Raw genomic sequence first — 20,978 nt, 5'->3', positions numbered from 1 at the left:
AAATAACGAAACAAAAACATAAAGTCCCCAAAACTCTGTTTTGGCGACTTAATAATAATAATAATAAGAAGAAGAAGAATAAACGGGAAAAAAACATAAAGTCCCCAAAACTCCGTTTTGGCGACTTAATTAAGCAACAATAATCAAACTAATAAACTCAATTTTTATATAAGTTCTGGTAATATCTAAACCAACGTTCTTATGATAACTACATATTAACATCTGCATATGTAATAACTTTATTTTCTTTTTGCGACCGACTATTTTGGGTCAATAACTAATCTATACTTCACATAACTAGAAATACTTGACCTAACTAATTCATTCAGATCTTCAATTTTATTTATAACAATATAAACATTATTTAGAAACAATGCGAACAACAAGAACACTGCCTGTAAATCTATCGGATCCAAATAAAGACTTTTTATTTGATCCGTGTTTATAAATGTCTCTTTCATCTTTAAATTCTAATATATCTGCGATATAAGGTTGACATAGCTCGTTACTTTGAAACAATAATGGCCAATATGATGCAGATATCCACTTTGGGACCACTAACGTACATCTAGCTTTACAAGCTACGTAGTGTTTCATCACTCGACTAATTAAGTTTATAGGTGGCACTGACCAATTATTATCGTTAACCCAATTAAATGCGAAAGCGTCAACACCTGATGTACCTTGTGAATAAAATCTGGAATTAAAACTAGCAATTTTGTTATTATTGCTATCCGCAAATCTATCGCATGTATGCGGCCCAAACATGTTATCTATAAAATGAAAAAATTCATCAGTCACACTCCAGTCATCATAATTAAAAATCCTACTTAAAGAATCAGCCTGCGAATTTTAATCTCTAGGGATCCACTGTATATCTAAATATATCGAATTTTTAACACATACTGAAAATATGATCATAGCTAACTGATGTAAAACAGGTTTTGAACTGCCAGTCTGAATAATATCATATACATTTCCTCCAGTGTTTAACTAGCGGCCTAAAGCATTTAGTAAATACATAAGGACTGGATGACAATCCAAAAGGTAAAACCGTGAACACATAAAAATTCTGTTTCCACGAAAAACCTAAATAAGTTTGGCAAGATTATTCAATGTCCAAATGATGATATCCAGACCTTAAATCGAACTTAAACATATAACTATTTCTATCAAAATACTGTAAAGCAACTCTCCAATCTTCAAACTTAATTTTACTCTTCCAAACGTGTTCTTTAACTAAACGAAGGTCAAGAATTAACCTCTTTTTCCATGATCTTTGAACTGAAACAGTGAGTGGATTGACAACATTCGGTCTCGATTTTACCTGTACAATACAATTATTTCTGTAATAGTTATCCCATTCGGACTTGGTGTGTCAGTGTAAGATCACCCCGATGGCCGGAGGCCAGAGGGTGATCTAACACTGACACACCAAGTCCGAATGGGATAACTATTTTACATCCCAGCTGTTTTAGATTAGACGAAAAAAACATTTACAATTCATAAAATCTAGTTTAGAACGCCACACAACTATTATAATATACTTTATATATTACTATATAATATATACCCCGTATGACCCCTAACACGATGTTTAAATATGAAACCATGTCAACTCACCCCACTGGCCAATCGACCCACACTAAATCGCCACTTTCTAAAAAATCGCCCCATTCTTGTTTACCAGCTCGCCCCACTTATGAAAAAGGATAAAATTCCATTGAACAATGAGTCTGGCAACTCGCCTTATTTATGAAAATGGTTAAAATCCCACTGAATAAAGGTCTGCCAACTCGCCCCACTTATGAAAATATATTGCTTCCTTTAAATATGTTAAATTACTGAAAGTTGGTATCCAGTCGTCCTGGTGTAGGGGTATGTGTCGTGGGTTGATATGTCAAAGGTCTTGAGTTCGAATCCTAGCATAGACAATCGATTTTTTTTTTACATAAATTTTGAAGGTGTGTCTTTTCTCAATAAATATTTCTAAGTTTTATTATGGATTAGGCATTCCCGCCAAAATGTTTCTCAAAACAAAGGAAATCATGTAAAACAAAGAAACCCAAGCTGGGATGATCTGGTAGGGATGATCCGGCTCAGATCACTCCTGGTAGAACAAAGGAGCTGGGATGTAATAATAAATCTGTAATAGCTTCTGAAACAAATTCAGCATTATTATAGGCTGACTTATTGTTCTTGTTAAACATAACTGGTGGAGTTGTGATAAACGGGATGGAATAACCGTTTTCAATAATGTCTAAAACAAATGTATTTGTATCAATTTCTTGCCAATAATTTATATGTTCTTTTAATCTCCCTTTCACAGATGCAGACTGAAAATATTTTTCATATTCAAATGAAACTGATTGAATAGTATCTAAATGTTCATTTTTACCAAGATTTTCATTATCAATATGATCAAAACAATACTTATCATCTATATCTTTAACTTCCGTTCGTTGTCTTGTTGTTTCTTGGGCAATCACGTCTCCAATGTCCTTGACAGTTGCATCTGAAGCAGATATCTGTCGACTTGGGTCCGACGGGCTTGTCATACTGGTAGGGACGACAATTACGGTTAGTAGAATTAGAATTAGATGGGCGATCTTCAGGTGCTGTTCTAGTTTAAAGATTTCCACCATTCCTACGTTTAACACGTTCTTGTTCCTTTTGCTTCTTACCACGCATAGCTCGAGATTCCGCTGACCTAATCTTCTTTTCGTCCTCTCAGTCTGATGCAAGATCATCTGACATATATTCCTTCACGGTATCCCATCCTGCTGGAGACTTATCAGCGATCTTAATGCATTTGTTCCTCTTATGAATCTTATCTTTAATGTCAGAACAAATGTCACGGACTTTGGAATAGTCCTCGCGCTCGGCTGCACGTTTGATCCTGGATACCTCGTAGTCAATATCCGAGTTGAATTCATGTTGGACCTGGTTACCATTAAACTTAAACTTGTACGAATGTTCTGATTTTAGTTGTTTAACCACTCTTTCGGATTTTTTTGTCGCGTCCTCTTTGAGTTCCCTCTTCAGGCTGCCAATTTTGCTGTCGAAATACTGCTTGAAATTGTTAAAGGTGATATCAGCAATCTTCGTTACAGTATCTCTATCTGTAACATTAATGTCAGAATGTCTTGACGGTGGACTTTCTTCCCTTTCGGAACTTGCTTTACCAAACACACGTGTAAGTTGAAGAGGAAATAGATATGTGCTACTGTTCACTTTAACTGCAATGTCTCGAATGACTTTAAACTACCTGAAGTCACTCGTGCATGAAACTTTAAACCCCATTCAAACCGACCTTACTATAAATAATCAAACACGTGCTAACTATAAACAAAAACAACATACTTACATGTTCGACTTTTGTACAACTTTGATAAATACATTTCACTTCCATAATTATATACCCACCGTATATATATATATATATATATATATAGACTGAATATATTATTGTTCTGCAAATATTTCTAATCTTATTGTTTATGTGTATATATATATATACTCCTGGGGTTATAATTTGCTAAATTGAAATTCTTATTCTTAAAAGTAAAAGATATCCTATCGTCTTGCTTGGAGGGATGATGACAGGAGGATTTTTTTCTGAGGGAATATTCATTTCACCTTTTGCGAGTCACGCTGTTTTTGTCCTGCTTTATAGCGCAAATATTTATTTACACTTTTTTCGACATATTAACATCATACATGTTGATGGGTAAAATATTCAATTACCTTCTGTTTTGTGTAAAGTTATTTATTGTCATTGCTGAACAGACCAGAATAATCATTTCTAATATTTCCTATCGTCTGGAATACAGAAAAATAAGTGAGTTATTGCATTATTCAGACTGAATTATCAAATACCAAATATTTGTGCTTGTTCGAATCAAATTGTCAGCTGACCATTTAAGGGGAGATAACTCAAATAGTAATTTTTTTTATAAAGGAATGATAGAGAAATTTTCAATTTTTACTTGTAGCAAGAAAACAAGTTCGGTGAGACCATTTTTACTTTTTATTTTCTAAAAGCATATTTTAAAACCTATCTTCTATTTTATTTCAAAAATCTATCTCATAGATTTGTTTTTATTCACAAAAAAGTGTTTTTTCATGAACAATCTATGCAAATTTGGGCAATTTTGCACGACTTGTAGCTTGAAAAAAAGAACGGTGACCCATACTTTTTATTATATTTTTGAACAAAGCATGGAAAAATCTACATTTGGCAAAGTATAAGAAAATTCTATCTGAGGAAATATATACCAATGATCCACCTTAATCCAAATAATTATGACGTCTTGTAAGACTATTTTGATTTTTTTTTTTTTTTTGCTTTTGACTACCTCCATCCCAAGAATATCAGGTTTTCTTCCCCGAAAAACCCATATATGATGTATGATTCATTACTGATTGCTGGCTGGATGGCTGTATAAATCGAAAACTTAATTTCCCTCCCTTTTTTTAATCAAAGTAAAGATGGAAATTGCAAAAAAGTTGGTATAATTATTTATCACAGATTGTTATGTCTCAAGTATCAACATTTTAATTTCTGTACTGTACTGTTTTCAACTTTCCTCAACCACTATACCATTTGTTTTCAGAAGTCGATTACCAGATTTTAAGTTACTTTAAAATATGTATACGTTTTAAAGATTCAATTTCTTTCGTCGCAGGCTAGACAAAAATGGTAAACTCTGACCTTTTGCAGGGCTGTTGAAATCTTTTTAAGTATGTCAGACAATGGGTCTGACAGACTTGTTCACCTTGTCAGGCCCTTTGAGGTTTTGCGAGACCCTCACTTTATTTTATATAGACTGAGCAGTTCAGTAAGTCATGTTTTTGTATGCATCATTGAGTCATTCTAAATATTACAATAGACTAGATGATGGCAAATACAAGAAATACTGGACTCCAAGGAAAATGTCTAGAAGAATAGACAAGTCTGTATCCGCAAATTTAAGAATTCCTCAACACAAGCAACAAACAGAATAAATGTCACATCTCCCACTTAGTACAGGCTTTTAAAATTAATTGATGGTTAAAACATAGTTTTTTAATGTACATGTTTTGTCTTTTCTCTCCTTTACCCCCTTTTCATACTAAAACAGGAACAATTATACATATCCTAATCACCTACACAAGAAATGGGTCAAGTCATTGAACCATAAAAATAAACTAAGTCTTAGATGCATGATTTTTTTTTATTAGTAGTTATTGGCTTTGAACTATTTGTCAGTAACTGCGAGTACTCTCAGATCTGTACTTAGTGTATTTTTGTTGTAGGGATGTATAAGTACCCGTCCACGTCCACTATGTTTTTGTTAGATGTATTTCTACTTGTATCCATCTGATGAGTTAAGCAACTTCAAAGCATTATACATTTTTTTCATACTTTTAAGTTTAAATTTTTAGAATGAGTGGGACCAGAAGTCCTTTACCCTAGTAATGGACTTCTGGTGGGACAGATAAATTTTGCTGTTGATTTATCACTTTCAAAGTATGAATTCTTAATCATGTTAATTCTCGTGTGTTATAAATCAATGCCAGCAGACAATCACTATAAGTAGGGCATAGTTGATTAAAGATAGTAATAAAGTATATATATATATACGCAGAAAATAAACAACATGCATGCAATGAGCCATTCCATTTAATATCTAAAACTAAGGGCACCCCTTAAGCAAATATCAATCCCTCAGATGATTAGCTTTAAAATCCTGATGCCAAATGGTGTCCTCGACGCTTCTAATCAAATTCAATTGAATCAAATCTAACAAATACTATTATTATTTAGCGTCTTAGATGACCCCGGATATTTTCCAATAGTCGTAGACCGTCACGAGTGTTTTCCTCGCTTGTGTGATCACATAAGGCGTCTTTACACCGAATTTGCCTTATATGGAGCAGAATATGTTTTCCCTTCCGGAACACCTGATATCAACCACAGTTTTTGTTTGGGTTTGTGTTACTAAGTTTTTACTTTCGTATACAGTATTTTGTAGACTGTTGTTTTTTGTTTTGATAGGATTTTGTCGGCTTATGATTTTGATTTTCCGCTTGGTATCGCTCGTCTCTTTACATTTCTTTTCATAATTTCCAACAACATTTTAGTTTGGGATAAGAATTTACATTCTATTCAAGTTTTTAAGAGTTCGAATTTTGCAAAAACCTACCGAAACTACGGTCTCGACGCTTTTGTCTTTGATTTCCTAGTCATCTGGTCAGACATTTACCACGTTATTGAAGATTCATACAAGGTATAAACAATAACAGTGACACTGTTATGTCGAATAAAGTTTGGAAGACTTTTTGAAAATAGTTAAGGTGTGCTTTAAAATTAAGGGAAATTGCTCCTCTCTTTAAATTTTTATATAAAACTTAGAAATTAACAACAAATGGATAACAATTAACACCCTTTTTATTTTCGATTTGAATAAAAAAAAATTGCTACAGGCAAATCCTACATCAGATCGTATTACAGAAATCTATTCGGGTACAATAATTTAACACTGTTATTCTACACCCGGTCGCTTATGATGTCATATTTGAAACAAAATATGTTTATATATTTTAAACCATCATACGGTACTACAGCCAAACAAGACAACTTTTTTCACATTATGCCAATATGCACCTTACTTGTTCCGTTTTAGACATTTTTAACAGAATGCCACATGTAGAGCAGGATCTGCTAACTCTCCCAGAGCACAATAGATCAATAAGATTTTTGATGGGACTCGTGTTACCCAGTCTTTAGTTTTCTATGTTGTGTTTTGTGGACTTGTTTGTCTTTTTGTCATTTTTCTGGGTTTTATTTGCCATGGCATTGTCAGTTCGTTTTAGACTTATGAGTTTGACTATCCGTTTGATCTCTTTCACTTCTCTCTTATCCATTACTAATACACTAAGGTTTAAACTCTCCATGGCTATTCATTTAGGCCCTTATTTAGTCATTAAGATCTTTACGTTATCAATTACTTGGACACACTAAGTTTATCGAGTGCAATTTTCTTTTGAACATCAAATGCTTTTAAAAAAATACCATTACTACAAGATGTCATGTGAATAACCAGTGCTATCCTCACCTTGGTCAGTACTATTATTCAAGCAGGTGTGTAAGCAATTCAACAGCCTGGTGGCGTTGATTAAAATTAATTGAAGTGTATCCCATCACCGAGTTCAAAGATTTTCGATTTAGGTCTATTGTCATTTATTGTTATACAAATAAAGCACATAAAACGAAGAAAAATATGAAGAAAAAAATTAGACACATCAAACCTCGAGAAAGTTGATTACCTATTTCAATGATAAATAATTGTATCATATGGATGATAATCTTTGTAAATAATGTAAATCTTGAGGAATTATATCAGGATGTAAAATAATGTATGTTTAGAGCATGTGTTTGTTTGGAATGATTACAAACACATAAATATGTGTCTTTCTAAGAATTATGTAGGGGAGATTCATGATAAATACATCTTGAAAGTTAAAGTAAATTTTGCACACGAGCAAGGTTCGTACTCATAACTCAGTGTTCACAGGATAGTGATAACTGTAGTTGAAATACTTTGTTCACTGTCCTAGCTGTGATTTCAAGTTTTTTTTTACGACAATCAAGACATTTCTGCTATGTCTTTATTTGAATACAAGTAGTTCAAATTAAGATATAAGATCATCTTCTTCTTTTTGTGTATCAATGTCAATCAAATGGTTATGAACAATACATTCATGGGATTAATATTCAATAACAGAAAAAAATCCTCCAAATATAAAATATAAATGTCAAAATCATTTTGAGTATCAATTACATGGTAATTCAAAGTTTATTAAAACACGTATTTTCGTCATCTAAATCTCCCAATAATTACTTGAAAGATTATACTTTTTAACATTATTTTCCATTGTGATATACTACATATGCCAACAAGATGAAAACAGAAATTTGTCAAACTGTAATTTTAATAAGGGAAGACCACTGCAACTCTAGATGAGAATTTCAGAACTTAATTCCGATTAATTTAGGGTGTTAGTTGCAAAAACAATGTATTTAGAGAGCAAATAGATTAAATAAATGATGCATAAATTGTTTTACGTTAAATACCGTTGCCGTTAATTAAGAAAATGACATATAACTTAAACATTAATAGAATCGACGATGTCATAGTCTCGTGATCGCCTGTTGAGTTATTCATAAGTCTGAATGTGAGCAGTTTAATGTTTAATGCAAGTTATTTGTATAGTTTTAATTCCACCATCTATTTAAGTCTTAGGTAGTAAAATCTAGGATCTATCTGCTGGAACGTTCTCTCCGTTTAAACTAGACATTTCCGGCGCTTATCAAGTATGAAGTATAAGTTTATTTAAAATGCATGATTTCGCAATTGCATGTCAAAAGGAATACTCATGCTGACCATCAATCAAAGATTTTACAGTTGAAACTATCCGTTTATCCACGACGAGAAAGCCCAGCTGACACCTGGTAACAAATTGCTAGTCCACAACTTTGTACTGATGACCGACGATTATAAGAATGTGTATTACTTCTGCATATTAATTTATTTACTAGAATAACGCGGATCGTTTTGTTGAATTTTTAATGTTTCGTTATAATGCAACCACATGTCGATCTGATGAATAAAGCTCTTTCCAACTGATTTTTATAGTTTGTTCTTATGTTGTGCTGTTACACAACTCTCCCAGGTTAAGGGATGGTCGAGCGCTCACAAACATGTTTAATCCTGCCACATTCCTTATGTGCCTATCCTTAGTCAAGCGTCTGTAGTTCAGTAGTTGTCGTTGGTTCGTGTCTGTCATATTTGTTTATAAATTAGGCCTTTAGTTTTCTCAATTGAATTGTTTAATGTTTTTCATGTCAGGGCCTTTAATAGCCGACTATTCGGTATGGGTTTTCTCATTGTTGAAGGCCGTACGGTTGCCTATGATTGCTAACATCCATTTCATTTGAACTTTGGTGGATATTTGTCTCATTGTTAATCATACCACCATGCAGGGTTAAAATTCCAACAACTGTCAATTTCAAGGGAATATTTTTGTTCGACCCTTTTTTGTTTGAAAACCGCATGTGACGTACTATAATTTCGTGGTATTACACCATAAAAGGTAACAGAAGAAAGTAAGCATCATGACAACAATAAACGTAGATAACAAAAAACTACTAGCAGCTACTAACATGACAGCCCCAGATTTCACACAAACTGATTGAAATATTAAGTCTTCATTATATGAAAATCAAGCACAATCCCTATCGTTAGGGGTTAAGTATCACGAAATAATAATTATACGAGGGTAATATAACCTAAATCGTGCCAACCAGCAGTTTTAGAATAAATGTGTGTTTATTTCCGATGCAAAGATCCTATGAGTGAATCAATATTAATTCCAAAAAAATGCCATCTTTAATGACTTGACAACAGTATATCCCTTTTGAAAAGGTCTGTTTAAAGGTTTGGTTAGTTTTAGAGGTCTACATATAATTTTACCATAAAAGATGAAATGTGAAATACCTGCACTTGTTAGATGTTTGCATGTTGATTTATTTTTACGAATGATGTCCTTGTAGCGATAATGAAATAAAGTAAAAGTTTTGACACGTGATTATTGTTTTAAATCTTAAGTGTTTAACATTTTTTTAGAAGATGAGATAACAAGAACACTGCTGAAAGGTAATATTAAACTAATATATCCGTGAAAAACGGACAATGACAATGTTGTTGTCAACCCTAACCTTAATCCGAATTGTGGAATTTGTAAGAACACAGTTATAATCAAATAAGAATATAATACTTGTTCAATAACGTGTTCTACTTGATTTGTCATCAGCAACATTTTCCCATTTAAGACTGCTTCATTATTTATTTAGAAATTGATAAAAATGATAAAATGATAAAATATATCTAATTAAAATAAAAAAAGCATTGAATTTAAAATTATCTAACTTTTAAAATTAATCAGACGGGATATGGTGTATCAATTTATGACACTTAATCCATACGCTAGCAGTATCTTATCAAAATACCACTTATCCTTGCAATAAGAAGTGCTTTCAAAAGTTCATAAAGTATATAAACATTTTTAAAAACAAAATCCAGACTCAATAATCCTCACATAAATTATCACAAATGAGCTGTTATATATATATGTATGCCTATGTCTCAACATACATATGTACATGATAACAGTTGTGTATCACCAGAATAGTATATCAGTTGTGCAAACCCTCATTAAAGAAACTTTATATGGAACGCTTAGATAAAACAAAATATGAATTTCGTATAAAAGATAAATTTAATGTATATGATTTAACTAAAATGAGCAAACAGATTAATCTGCAATTTTACAAAGGTAAAAGAAATTTAGTCTTATTTTTCTTATGATTATTATTTCGTCAATTATTACATTAATGTTTATCCTCGTTTGCGAAATATAAATAAAGAAAATATGGTGGTATATGTATATAAGACAGTAACCAAACGATAAATAATATAACCAAAGGGCAGCATACAGTCTGTAACATTATAAAGATTTATATCTACACAATATTTTAAACGTTTAATTATATCGAGTCTATAAAAGCTGTGAATACATTTTACAGAATTAAAGATCTGCAATTATCACCCATTCGGGAAATAATGCAAGACATTCAAATATAGAATATTTTGGTGGTTCCTGATTTGGCACAGACAATCAAAAATGAAGAAAATTTATAAAAACACAATGCCCAATCTAATGAGTTTTTGTTTGCATTAAAAATTCATGTGATGACTGATTGACTTTTCCGTAAAAAAATCCTCTTATAGATTGTTCCTCTACTCATTTGAAATCTAATAATTAAAGAAAAATAAAAAAAGAGCAACATCCCTTGTATCAAAAAAATGAATTTTTCTTCGTATTTGTTTGGTTTTGTTTTTACTCATGGGTGTGTTTATTCTTCCGTTTCCGAATTTACCTTCACAATCAAGTGTGTAACGGCCAGAATCACCTTTAAATTGTAGGCAACAAAAGACACAAATCAATAATAAAATTTAACAAGATTTATCATACACAATTTTACAAGAAGTATAACACAAATAGAAATGTCAACTTAACTGTCAAAATATACGTCCGATCTTTTACCTTTTCTTTATCCGGAACCTTATGGGAATTTAATCAGAATACTACGTCCAATAGGTCACATTCTAGTATGATGTTGTGAGTAAATAAAAATGTCAATTCAATTGCTGAGAATATTAATGTCTATCGATGTCTATGTCTGAAAGTTTAACTTAAGTGTCTGTATAAATATAGTTGTCACGGAAATCTTTAGAACACTGTAGAAAGGAAAGTCTTAGAAACTTTAAGAACGGAAAATTCTAGAACAATGTAAGAAGTTTGAATTACGCATCTTTAAATATAATCATTCTGGAATCGTTATTTAAGTCAAATGGAAAGTTCTAATCATTCCATCAGCCTCAATGATTGTTCCAGTGATTTCTAAGCTGCACAGTTACAATATCATTTTTATAAACAAGTACCAATATTATGTAAACATATTATAAGGCCACACAAAACAAATTAGGCCAACTAAATAAATATGATAGTTACATATATATCATAACAAGTGACACCAGAAAAAGAGTAACGATCTTTTATAAGTTAACGTTTTTATTCGTTGTTTGTATTAAAAGAGTACACAGGATGGTAAAAAAATTGGCTATTGGCGCAGGATTAAGTACAGAATGGAATGATCAATGATTGTCTTGGAAATCTCCCCTCCCCACCTTGACGATTGGCGCATGGTTTTAAGTACAGAATGGAATGATCCATGCTTGTCTTGTGAATCTCCCCTACCCCAACCCCAACGAATGTTCGCTAACCAATATCAAGGATTTGAACGCAGGACAAGTGAGTTATTTACACGTTTAGGAATTAATTTGATAAAACAAAGGAATAATCAATATTTATAAAAGGAAAACGAGTATTCGAGTACTAAAATTGTACTCGAGTACTCGGCTTTCCGAGCGAGTACTCGATGCCATCCCTGATATATAATGGAAAACTATCTGCATTAAAATATTGACAGTTACAATAAATTATCAACTTTCAATGTTTGACAAGTCACATTTACTTTTGGAATATTGTCTACCTTCAAAAGTTGAATGGTCTGCGAAATTAACAATTACAGAAATTTGTCTTGATTCAAAAGTGTCGACAGGTCGACAAGTTGACATTTATTGAAAAAGGCTGTAATTAAATATCAATTTATTGACTTGTTAAACCTTAGCTGTAGACATCTTTTTAATTGTCAACATGTCGATCAGTCTACTTTTCAACCACTGTATAAGTTAGCAATTTAAATTGTCAACTTTGATATTTGCTGACTTTTCAATTTGTCAACTGCTCAGCCTGTCGACACATTCTCCATGATTAACTTTTGGCTTTATAAAAATTGTCACCATAAATTCACAGTTTACAGTATGCATAGTGTGCCTCAAGCCGTGTTTCATGAAATATGCATATACAATGTATGTAAGTTAAATTGTTAAGAAGTGCTAAAGTTTACTCTTCGCAGTCATTGAAACTCATGGATCATTGATGAACATTGATGTAAGAGTTTTATGTTCTGTCGAAAAACCATGAACTGTCTTAATGTAGAAAATGAAAAATTAGTCAGTATAACAAAACAAAAAAATAATTCCTTTGAAATATAGATCACATTCAATACTAACTAAATACCACACACTGATTTTTTTCTATATGGCCAACCTGTATTAAATAAATTTTAATGCTTACTTTTAAACTTACATGTGCTCACGAAATACGTCTCACAAATATGCGTCAGCAATATAACTGTTTGTCAATTTTCGTATTTTTTTTTTTTTTGCTTATTGTTGTAGTATTAATCAGGATGGTTTTTTGTTTTGAATTGTTTCAATTTGTCATACAGGAGCCTTATATAACGTCACACACTGTATGGAATTTGCGCATTGTTGAAGTCCTTACGGATACCTATATGTCCAGATTGTCATTGATGGTGTATTTGTTATTGACTTATTAATTGAGTGTTGGTGTTTAACGCCATCTTTAACACTTCTGAATATTTTATGGACAGGTTTTTTGGCGGATGATTTATTGCAGAGAACCATTGACCTGTTGAAAGGCTAGTGTCCACTGTAGATGAAATACTTAGACTACTGACCACCGATGCCCCGTTGATCCATTAACATTCACATCATTTTTCGTATTTCTTTAATAAAGTATTTGAAAAAAAGTTCCCGATATTGATAGTAGGAACGAAAATAAAAACAGAAACAATCATCCACTTATAAAATGTAAATGTCAAAAGTATTATGAATTTCAACTACAGGGTAGTTCAAAGGTTATTAATAACACTATATCGGTATCTTAATGTCACAATAGTTACTTCACAGATTATATATTCAACGTTTTAAAATTATATTTAAAATTGCGTTGAATTTTTCCCAATGCATGATAAATTTCACATTGGACAACAAGATGAATACAGAAATCTTGCTTACTGTGGTTTTAATTCTAACGTTTTCTTGTGTTGTTCAAGCTAAGAAGAGTTCAACCCGATCATGGTAATAATTAGGAAACCTACTTCTAGTTTTATGTGTTTTGGTAACAGCACAAATAATGTATTTAAAGAGCAAATTGATTCAACATGCTCAACAGATAATGCATATGTTGTTTTACGTTTACTACTTTCACCGTTAAATCAGCTGACACATTTTAACAGTAATCTAAGCGATGGTTTCGTGTTCATATGCTCACATCTAGTGCACTAAATCGAAGGTAGGATTCCACGATTTAGCAATTGCACTAGAAAAAAAAAATAACCATGGTATATATTAGCACTTGTTGACATTAATTATAGATTTATCAGTCGCAAAATAACAGTTTATTTGCAACGCATAAACTGAACTTACGTCAGTAAACTCTGTGTTTAATTTAAGTAATCATTAAGATACAATACAGTTAGTCCTTCCGTGTTTTTCCTGCTTAATATGAGACATTGATGATAAAGAGCGACAACTGGATGTTTGCTTGATTGAATATGTGACCTGAATATTCAATACGCTGCAATGTCTTTCCAATAACATATGCATAAATGTATACAGAAGACAGAATTAAACTTACATGTGCTGAATAAATAAGTCTTATAAATATGCGTCAACAATATAACTGTTTGTAAATTTTCGTATGCCTTTTTTGTGTATTATTATAGTATTAATCAGGATGTTTTTTTTTTTTTTTTTTTTTTAATTGTTTCAATTTGTCATTGAGGATCCTTTAATAACGTCTGAAACATAAAATACTGTGTCGAATTTGCGCATTGTTGAAGTCTTTACTTATACGTATTTGTCCTGATTGTCTGTGATGGTGTATTTGTTATTGATTGTTATTGAGTGTTGGTGTTTAAACGCCACCTTCAGCACTTTTGAATATTCCACGGCAAGGTTTCCTTGGTTGAGGATTTCTTCTAGTGACTTGTTGAAAGGCTAGTGTCCACTGTAGATGAAATACTGCAACCACTGACCACCGATTACCCGTTGATCCATTGACATTCCATTGACATTCCAGCATTTATCGTATTTATTATTAAATTACTTCTTATAAAGTTCCAGATTTTGATAGAAATAATTTGTAAAATCACAAAAATACTGAACTCCGAGAAAAATTCAAAAAGGAAAGTCCCTAATCAAATAGCAAAATCAAAAGCTCAAACACATCAATCGAATGGATAACAACTGTCATTTTCCTGACTTTGTACAGGCATTTTCTTATGTAGAAAATGGTGGATTAAACCTGGTTTTAAAGCTAGCTAAACCTCTCACTTGTATGACAAGTATAAATATACTCTTCTACGTTTTGTGCGAATGTCAATTAAAGGTTTAGGAACATAACATTCAGTAGGACAAAAATAATAACTGAAACAATCATTCATTTCAAAATATAAATGTCAACACCGTTATTAGTATCTACTACAGGGTAGTTCAAAGGTTATTAAAAACTCATTATCGGCATCGAAATGTCACAATAATCACTTGACAGATTATATATTCAAAGTTTTATCATTATATTTAAAATTGCGTTGATTTTTTCCATTGCATGATAAATTTCACATAGGACAACAAGATGAAAACAGACATTTTGCTTACTGTGGTTTTAATTCTAATATTTCCTTGTGTTGTTCAAGGTAAGAAGAGTTCAAATTGATCATGATAATAATAAGGAACCTACTTCTAAATGTAGTTATTTTGTTGATAGCAAAATAATGTATTTAAAGAGCAAATTATTTCAACAGGTAATACATATATATATGTTGTTTTACGTTTACTTCTATTTTTACTGTTAAATCAGCTGACATATTTTAAAAGTAATCTAAGCGATGGATGGTATCGGGGTTATATGCTTTCATTAAGTGCACTAAATCGGAGGTTCGATTCCACGATTAAGCAATTGCATAAGAAAAGGAATAACATGGGCTATTTTAGTATTTCAATCATAGATTTTGTTGTCGCAAAAAACGGTTTATTTGCTACGCATCAACTGAAATTACATTAGTTAACTCTCCTATTAATGTCAGCAATGATAAAGATACAAACAAGTTAGTTTTCCATACTTTTAATTCGAGCCATCAATGAGATAGAGTTGTTACTTTGATTGAAGATGTGACCTTGATATTTAGTGAGCTGCAAGGTCTTCTGAGGAACAACATCACAAATATACAGAAGCAGAGTTAAAATATTGAAATATAATATAAATTTGCAATTAATCCGACATTATATTACATTGTCATCGGTACTATTGACAACAAAAATCATTACTAAATAAAGCTACACCAATATATTGTTGAAACTACCATAATGTATCTCAATGTTTTCGATAACATTATACTGCTGTTGTAAAAACTAGCATGTCTTTACTGCGATACTGCGGATATGATTTCATACAGTAACGTCACGACCGGTGGACGATGACACTATCTTTTGAAATGTAAAATATCAATTTGTTACAAAATATCGAATTAATAAACCCCTCCCTCAAATTATCAATATTACAAGTTTGTCACTAGATAACGGTACACCTAGGGTATCCTTCTTTATATTTTCTGTGTATATCAATGTTTGTCCATGAAATTAAAACACTAAATCTCTGGGATGTGTTTCAATTGATTATAGTTTCTGATGCATGATTGTTTATTATTAATTGTTTGTTTTTGCTTTTCACTAGCTTTCAGTAACTGCGAGTACTCAAAAATCGTACTTTGGTGTTAATTTGACCTGTTGAAACAATCTGTGATGTATTTTTGTTATTCAATGTTTACGTATTCAGTATTATATATAGTCTCAATATTTTTAATATTAACCACCTTTGATAAGTGTTTAGTATGACGATAAATTTTCACTTTTGTATTCGTACTAGGAACAACAAAATTATTTATTTTGTAAAACATATTTCCGTACTTCATCCTTACCTTCCAACACAACTATTTTTATTTGCCTTTGTACGTTATTTTATTCAGCGGCATTTTGTTCAAAGTTATGGATGTTTTTCTGGTATTGTTTATATCTAACCCCCTTGTTTTGTTTATTTTGTATTTATAGTGTTTCATATATCAAATTTATTCGTTAAGTGTATGTTCACTTGTTTTTGTTAGTATGTCTTTTTTTAGTTGATATTTCACAGTGTGTCTTTCTATGTTGTAATGTTTCACTATTGTTTCAGGTAGGGTGAAGGTTTGCGCCTATTAAAACGTTTAAACCGGCTGCATTTGTTTGCACCTGTCCTAAGTCAGGAACCTAATGTTCATTGGTTGATGTTTGTTGATGTGGTTCATAAGTGTTTCTCGTTTCTCGTTTTTCATATAGATAAGACCGTTGGTTTTCCTGCTTGAGATGTTTTACACTTTCTGTTCGGTGTGAGCCAAGGGTCCGTGTTGAAGGCCGTACTTTGACATATAATGGTTTACTTTTACAAATTGTGACTTGGATGGAGAGTTGTCTCATTGGCACTCATACCACATCTTCTTATATCTATTAACAAAAACAACACTCCATTTTATTTTTGTTATCAAAACCCATGGCAAAATCAACAGTATCCATACTCGTTAAATGTATTATTTATAAGTTTTTTAAAGAATTGTATTTTTCTGAACTGACGTAATTAAGATCAACATTTATTGTATCAGCTCAAACTTTGATGAGTTATTGTAAAACAAAAACACAGGCAGACTGACAGACAGACGGACGAAACATTTAGGATGGAAATTTCCTTGAAAGAAAATGCAGACCATTTACTTATTATTGTATTGTTGTTATTCTTAGGTGTTTTAATAGAAGATTGGTTAATAAGAACATTACTTCAGGATTACAATGAACTTGCCTATCCTGGAACAACAGACAATGAAACTGTTGTTGTCAAACACGACATGTCACTACTTCGAATTGTGGAATTTGTAAGTTTAAAGAATTTCATTTGTAATCAGTTAATTACAAAGTCATTCGCCTTATCTATTACAGTGAGCAGTAACAACATTTTTCCATTAAAGACTGCTTTATTATTTATTTAGTAAATGATAAATAATTTGATAGTATGGAATTTAGAAATATCATCGTTTTAAAATTATTTAGAAGTAATATGGTTTATCAATTTATAACACCCGAAACTGTTACATTGTCTGTGTCATCTAAACAATCTGACGTCATAGGTGTACTCCCTATGTCAAACATAAACACTAGACGTATTCATACTTTTTGAAAGAATTTAGATGGTTTGAATATGGACCAAAAGAAAATTTGGAGGCACAAAATATGACTTTTTCGTTTAAGTTTTTAGGAATAACGTTACAAAAAATTCCGAAATTCAGAAGGGATTCCATAGTTATGGTCTGGTAGAACATGGAATATTTATCTTTAATTTCAGGCCACGGATAAGTGGATACCTTCTCAAAAGAAAAATATTTTTTTCATATCCTTGAAGGTTAAACACATACATACTATATCAATACAGGTTATCAGATAAACAACATTTTACACATTCTTTGCATTTGTTTTTGTTTTACTTGAGGATGTGTTGTTTTCTCCTTTTTAGCAACTTGACCGTCAGTGTTTATTTAACCGAATACCAGAAAATATGTAATTAGATTTTATGTTGTTTTTGTTGTTTACTTTGATTTTATACAGGATGGTACAAAATTGACGATTGACACATGGTTAGGTACAGAATGGAGAGATCCACGTTTGTGTTGGGCATCTTCTCCAACTAATATTCGGTTACCAATATCAAAGATTTGGACACCTGATATTGTTCTATACGACAAGTGAGTAAATTACACGTATAGAAATTAACGTAATAAGTTAGATAAAATAATTTTTTTAAATGAAATCTTTCAGATTCTTCTAACTTGTATACATGTTAGATGCACACCTGTACTTGACTCAATCATATATTACATATTGAATGATTGTGAATGATTTCAATGAAAAACATAGGCAAATCACCGATAATAAAACATCCATTTTATTTTGTTATAATGCAACGTTGTACTTTTACTCTTGATTTACTTTTGTTTTATTCTTTTGTATAAGCAATTTTGTGGTGGGATTAGAAAGGCTTGATTGTCACTAAGTAGATTTAAAAACAAAACAGATGGAAGTATTTTCGAAAAGACCCTCTTTCCGCAAAAACAGTTCACTATACGGATCGATATCTTATATGTTGCTTGTGATCTCTTACACTACTTTTTTACCACTTATGAGACTATCATTACAAATGTGCCTCCTAGTACCAACAAAGCGAGCATATAATATACTTACACTTGTCATTTTTTTTGCAGTCCAGACACAAGGACACGATTTGAACCAAACGCAGTTGTCGACCAATCAGGACTTGTTTACTTTAGCCTGCCAATACGTCTTGAGGTCGATAACTGTCGACAGTCCCAGGATGAATTTAAATGTACCTTCAAGTTCGGATCATGGACATTTGACGGATTTAAAATTGATTTACAAAACAGAAGCCAGGTCATAGATTTGTCTAACTTTCAACATCACAACAGCTATGAAATAAAAGATACAAGCGTGGTTAGGAATGTGGTGTATTATCCGTGTTGTGAAGAACCGTATCCTGATATAACATACTCAGTTTATTTAAAACGACGAAAAACAGGATGGTTTGACAGGCTTTAACTTTATATCCTTCTCCGCAGCTTTTAATTCTTTCCCGCTGAAGATATTTTTTTTTTTTTTTTCAAATAACGAATGATGATTTTTTTTTATAGTTTAAACAAAATAAACCTCTACACGATTTCAAATAATGATATAAAGACTTTTGTTTAAAACCAATCAATGCATCATATGAAATATTGCTGGTCAAGTAGAACAGATTTTATACGCCCGTTTACGGTATACCGTTGTCCGTCCGTCTGTCCATCCGTCAATCTGTCAGTTCGTATGTTCGGTAGTCCGTTAGTATGTCCGTGTTACGGGGTCATAAAAACAACGGAGAGCATTTTTGCAGTTTTATGACAATAACTTAAAAGTGAATTGAGCAGTTTTCATGAAACTAATATGACTGGTTCATATCTAATGAAGTTACCTTCCATTGTTTTTTTTTTACAAATTTCTGACATGGATTTGAAGAGTTACGGATCTTTATACCTTAAAAAAGCGACGGACGTATCATGCGTTCATGGCGCAGCACTTTTTGCTAGTTGAATCAATGAAGAATTAGTTAAAAAATACATATGTAACAATAAAAAAACAATACCAAAAAAAGACAATTTGCAAATAGTGTCGTGACCATAAAGTATATAAAGTTATTTAATTGTGCATCACAAACATAGAACGCACATTACACTAGTACAAAACAATATATTTTTCTCACTATCAGTAACAGTTTTCAACCGAGTTTATTTTATGAAAGAAATTACTTTTTAGCGGGACTATTACGGTTTGCCTTAAAATTAGAAAAAAAAAATTGAAAATGATAAGTGTGATTTTAAAATTGAGAATGGAAATGTGGAATGTGTGAAAGAGAAAACAACCCGACCAAAGAGCAGAAAACAGCCAAAGTCCACCAATGGGTCTTCAATACAGCGAAAAAATCCCGCACCGGAGGCGTGCTTCAGCTGGCCCCTAAACAAAAATATGTACTAGTTCAGTGATAATGGACGTCATACTAAACTCCGAAATATATATATAAAAAAAAAAAACTAAACTTAATAATTGTTTTCTTATTCATTGGATATGGTTGTTTAGAATTCATCCGCCTTGTCTTAATACTTTTATTTTGAATCTTTGATAAAAAGTAAATAGTAGATAGCCAACTTTCAGCTCTTAGGAATTTCTCTGGTGTAAATCATACAAGATATTACACAAAGATTACATGCAAGAATGACATCTTCAACCATGTTGAAAAGCAGATTAAAATATTTAAGTCGAACTTGTTGTAGCAATCTTCAACCGAGCAACCATATTTATTGATCTTAAATCAATCAAGCGATTTGATGTGCTAACACCTTACAAACTCTTGCACCTTACTATTAGTTAAAGGCATTAAAAACCTGTTAGAATTAAATTCCGTACTTGTATACAGTCTTATTTTGCACATACTAAAGAAAGTGAAAGTAAATAACGCAAAAGGTTGTAATTAAATGTATCAATTACAACCTAGATATATTAGGTTATTTTTGCTATGCAGTCATTGTCACTTGCTATCTGTTTGATATACCAATGGTTGCTTTCAATGTTTTAGATAAAGTACCTGTTTTGGTGGTGCTTTTTATTTGATTGACAGTTTTCAATTTTTACTCGTTATTCTTCATCTCAACACAATCTTACCAAACAAACGATTTCTTATTTAATTCTATATATGGTCGTTTGACCAATCTGATTGAAATTGATTTGCTGCAACTTATAAACAATTTTTTTTTCAAA

At 31.8% G+C, this 20,978-nt stretch overlaps 1 protein-coding gene across 1 annotated transcript; it reads left to right on the top strand.

Annotated features, from left to right (window-relative positions):
• The first annotated feature begins 15,123 nt into the window (after positions 1–15,123).
• On the top strand, positions 15,124–19,366 carry LOC127722207 (acetylcholine receptor subunit alpha-type acr-16-like). The gene is made up of 4 exons (XM_052229112.1): positions 15,124–15,235; positions 17,367–17,497; positions 18,225–18,361; positions 18,878–19,366. The coding sequence occupies exons 1-4, from the start codon at positions 15,175–15,177 to the stop codon at positions 19,227–19,229; spliced, it is 681 nt and encodes a 226-aa protein (XP_052085072.1). The 5' UTR covers positions 15,124–15,174; the 3' UTR covers positions 19,230–19,366.
• Positions 19,367–20,978: the final 1,612 nt, after the last annotated feature.

Source organism: Mytilus californianus, unplaced genomic scaffold (genome assembly GCF_021869535.1).
Source record: "Mytilus californianus isolate M0D057914Y unplaced genomic scaffold, xbMytCali1.0.p SCAF_12, whole genome shotgun sequence".
Lineage (NCBI taxonomy): Eukaryota > Metazoa > Mollusca > Bivalvia > Mytilida > Mytilidae > Mytilus > Mytilus californianus.
Note: the sequence above shows the minus strand (reverse complement) of the source record. Positions and strands in the feature narration are given on the sequence as shown.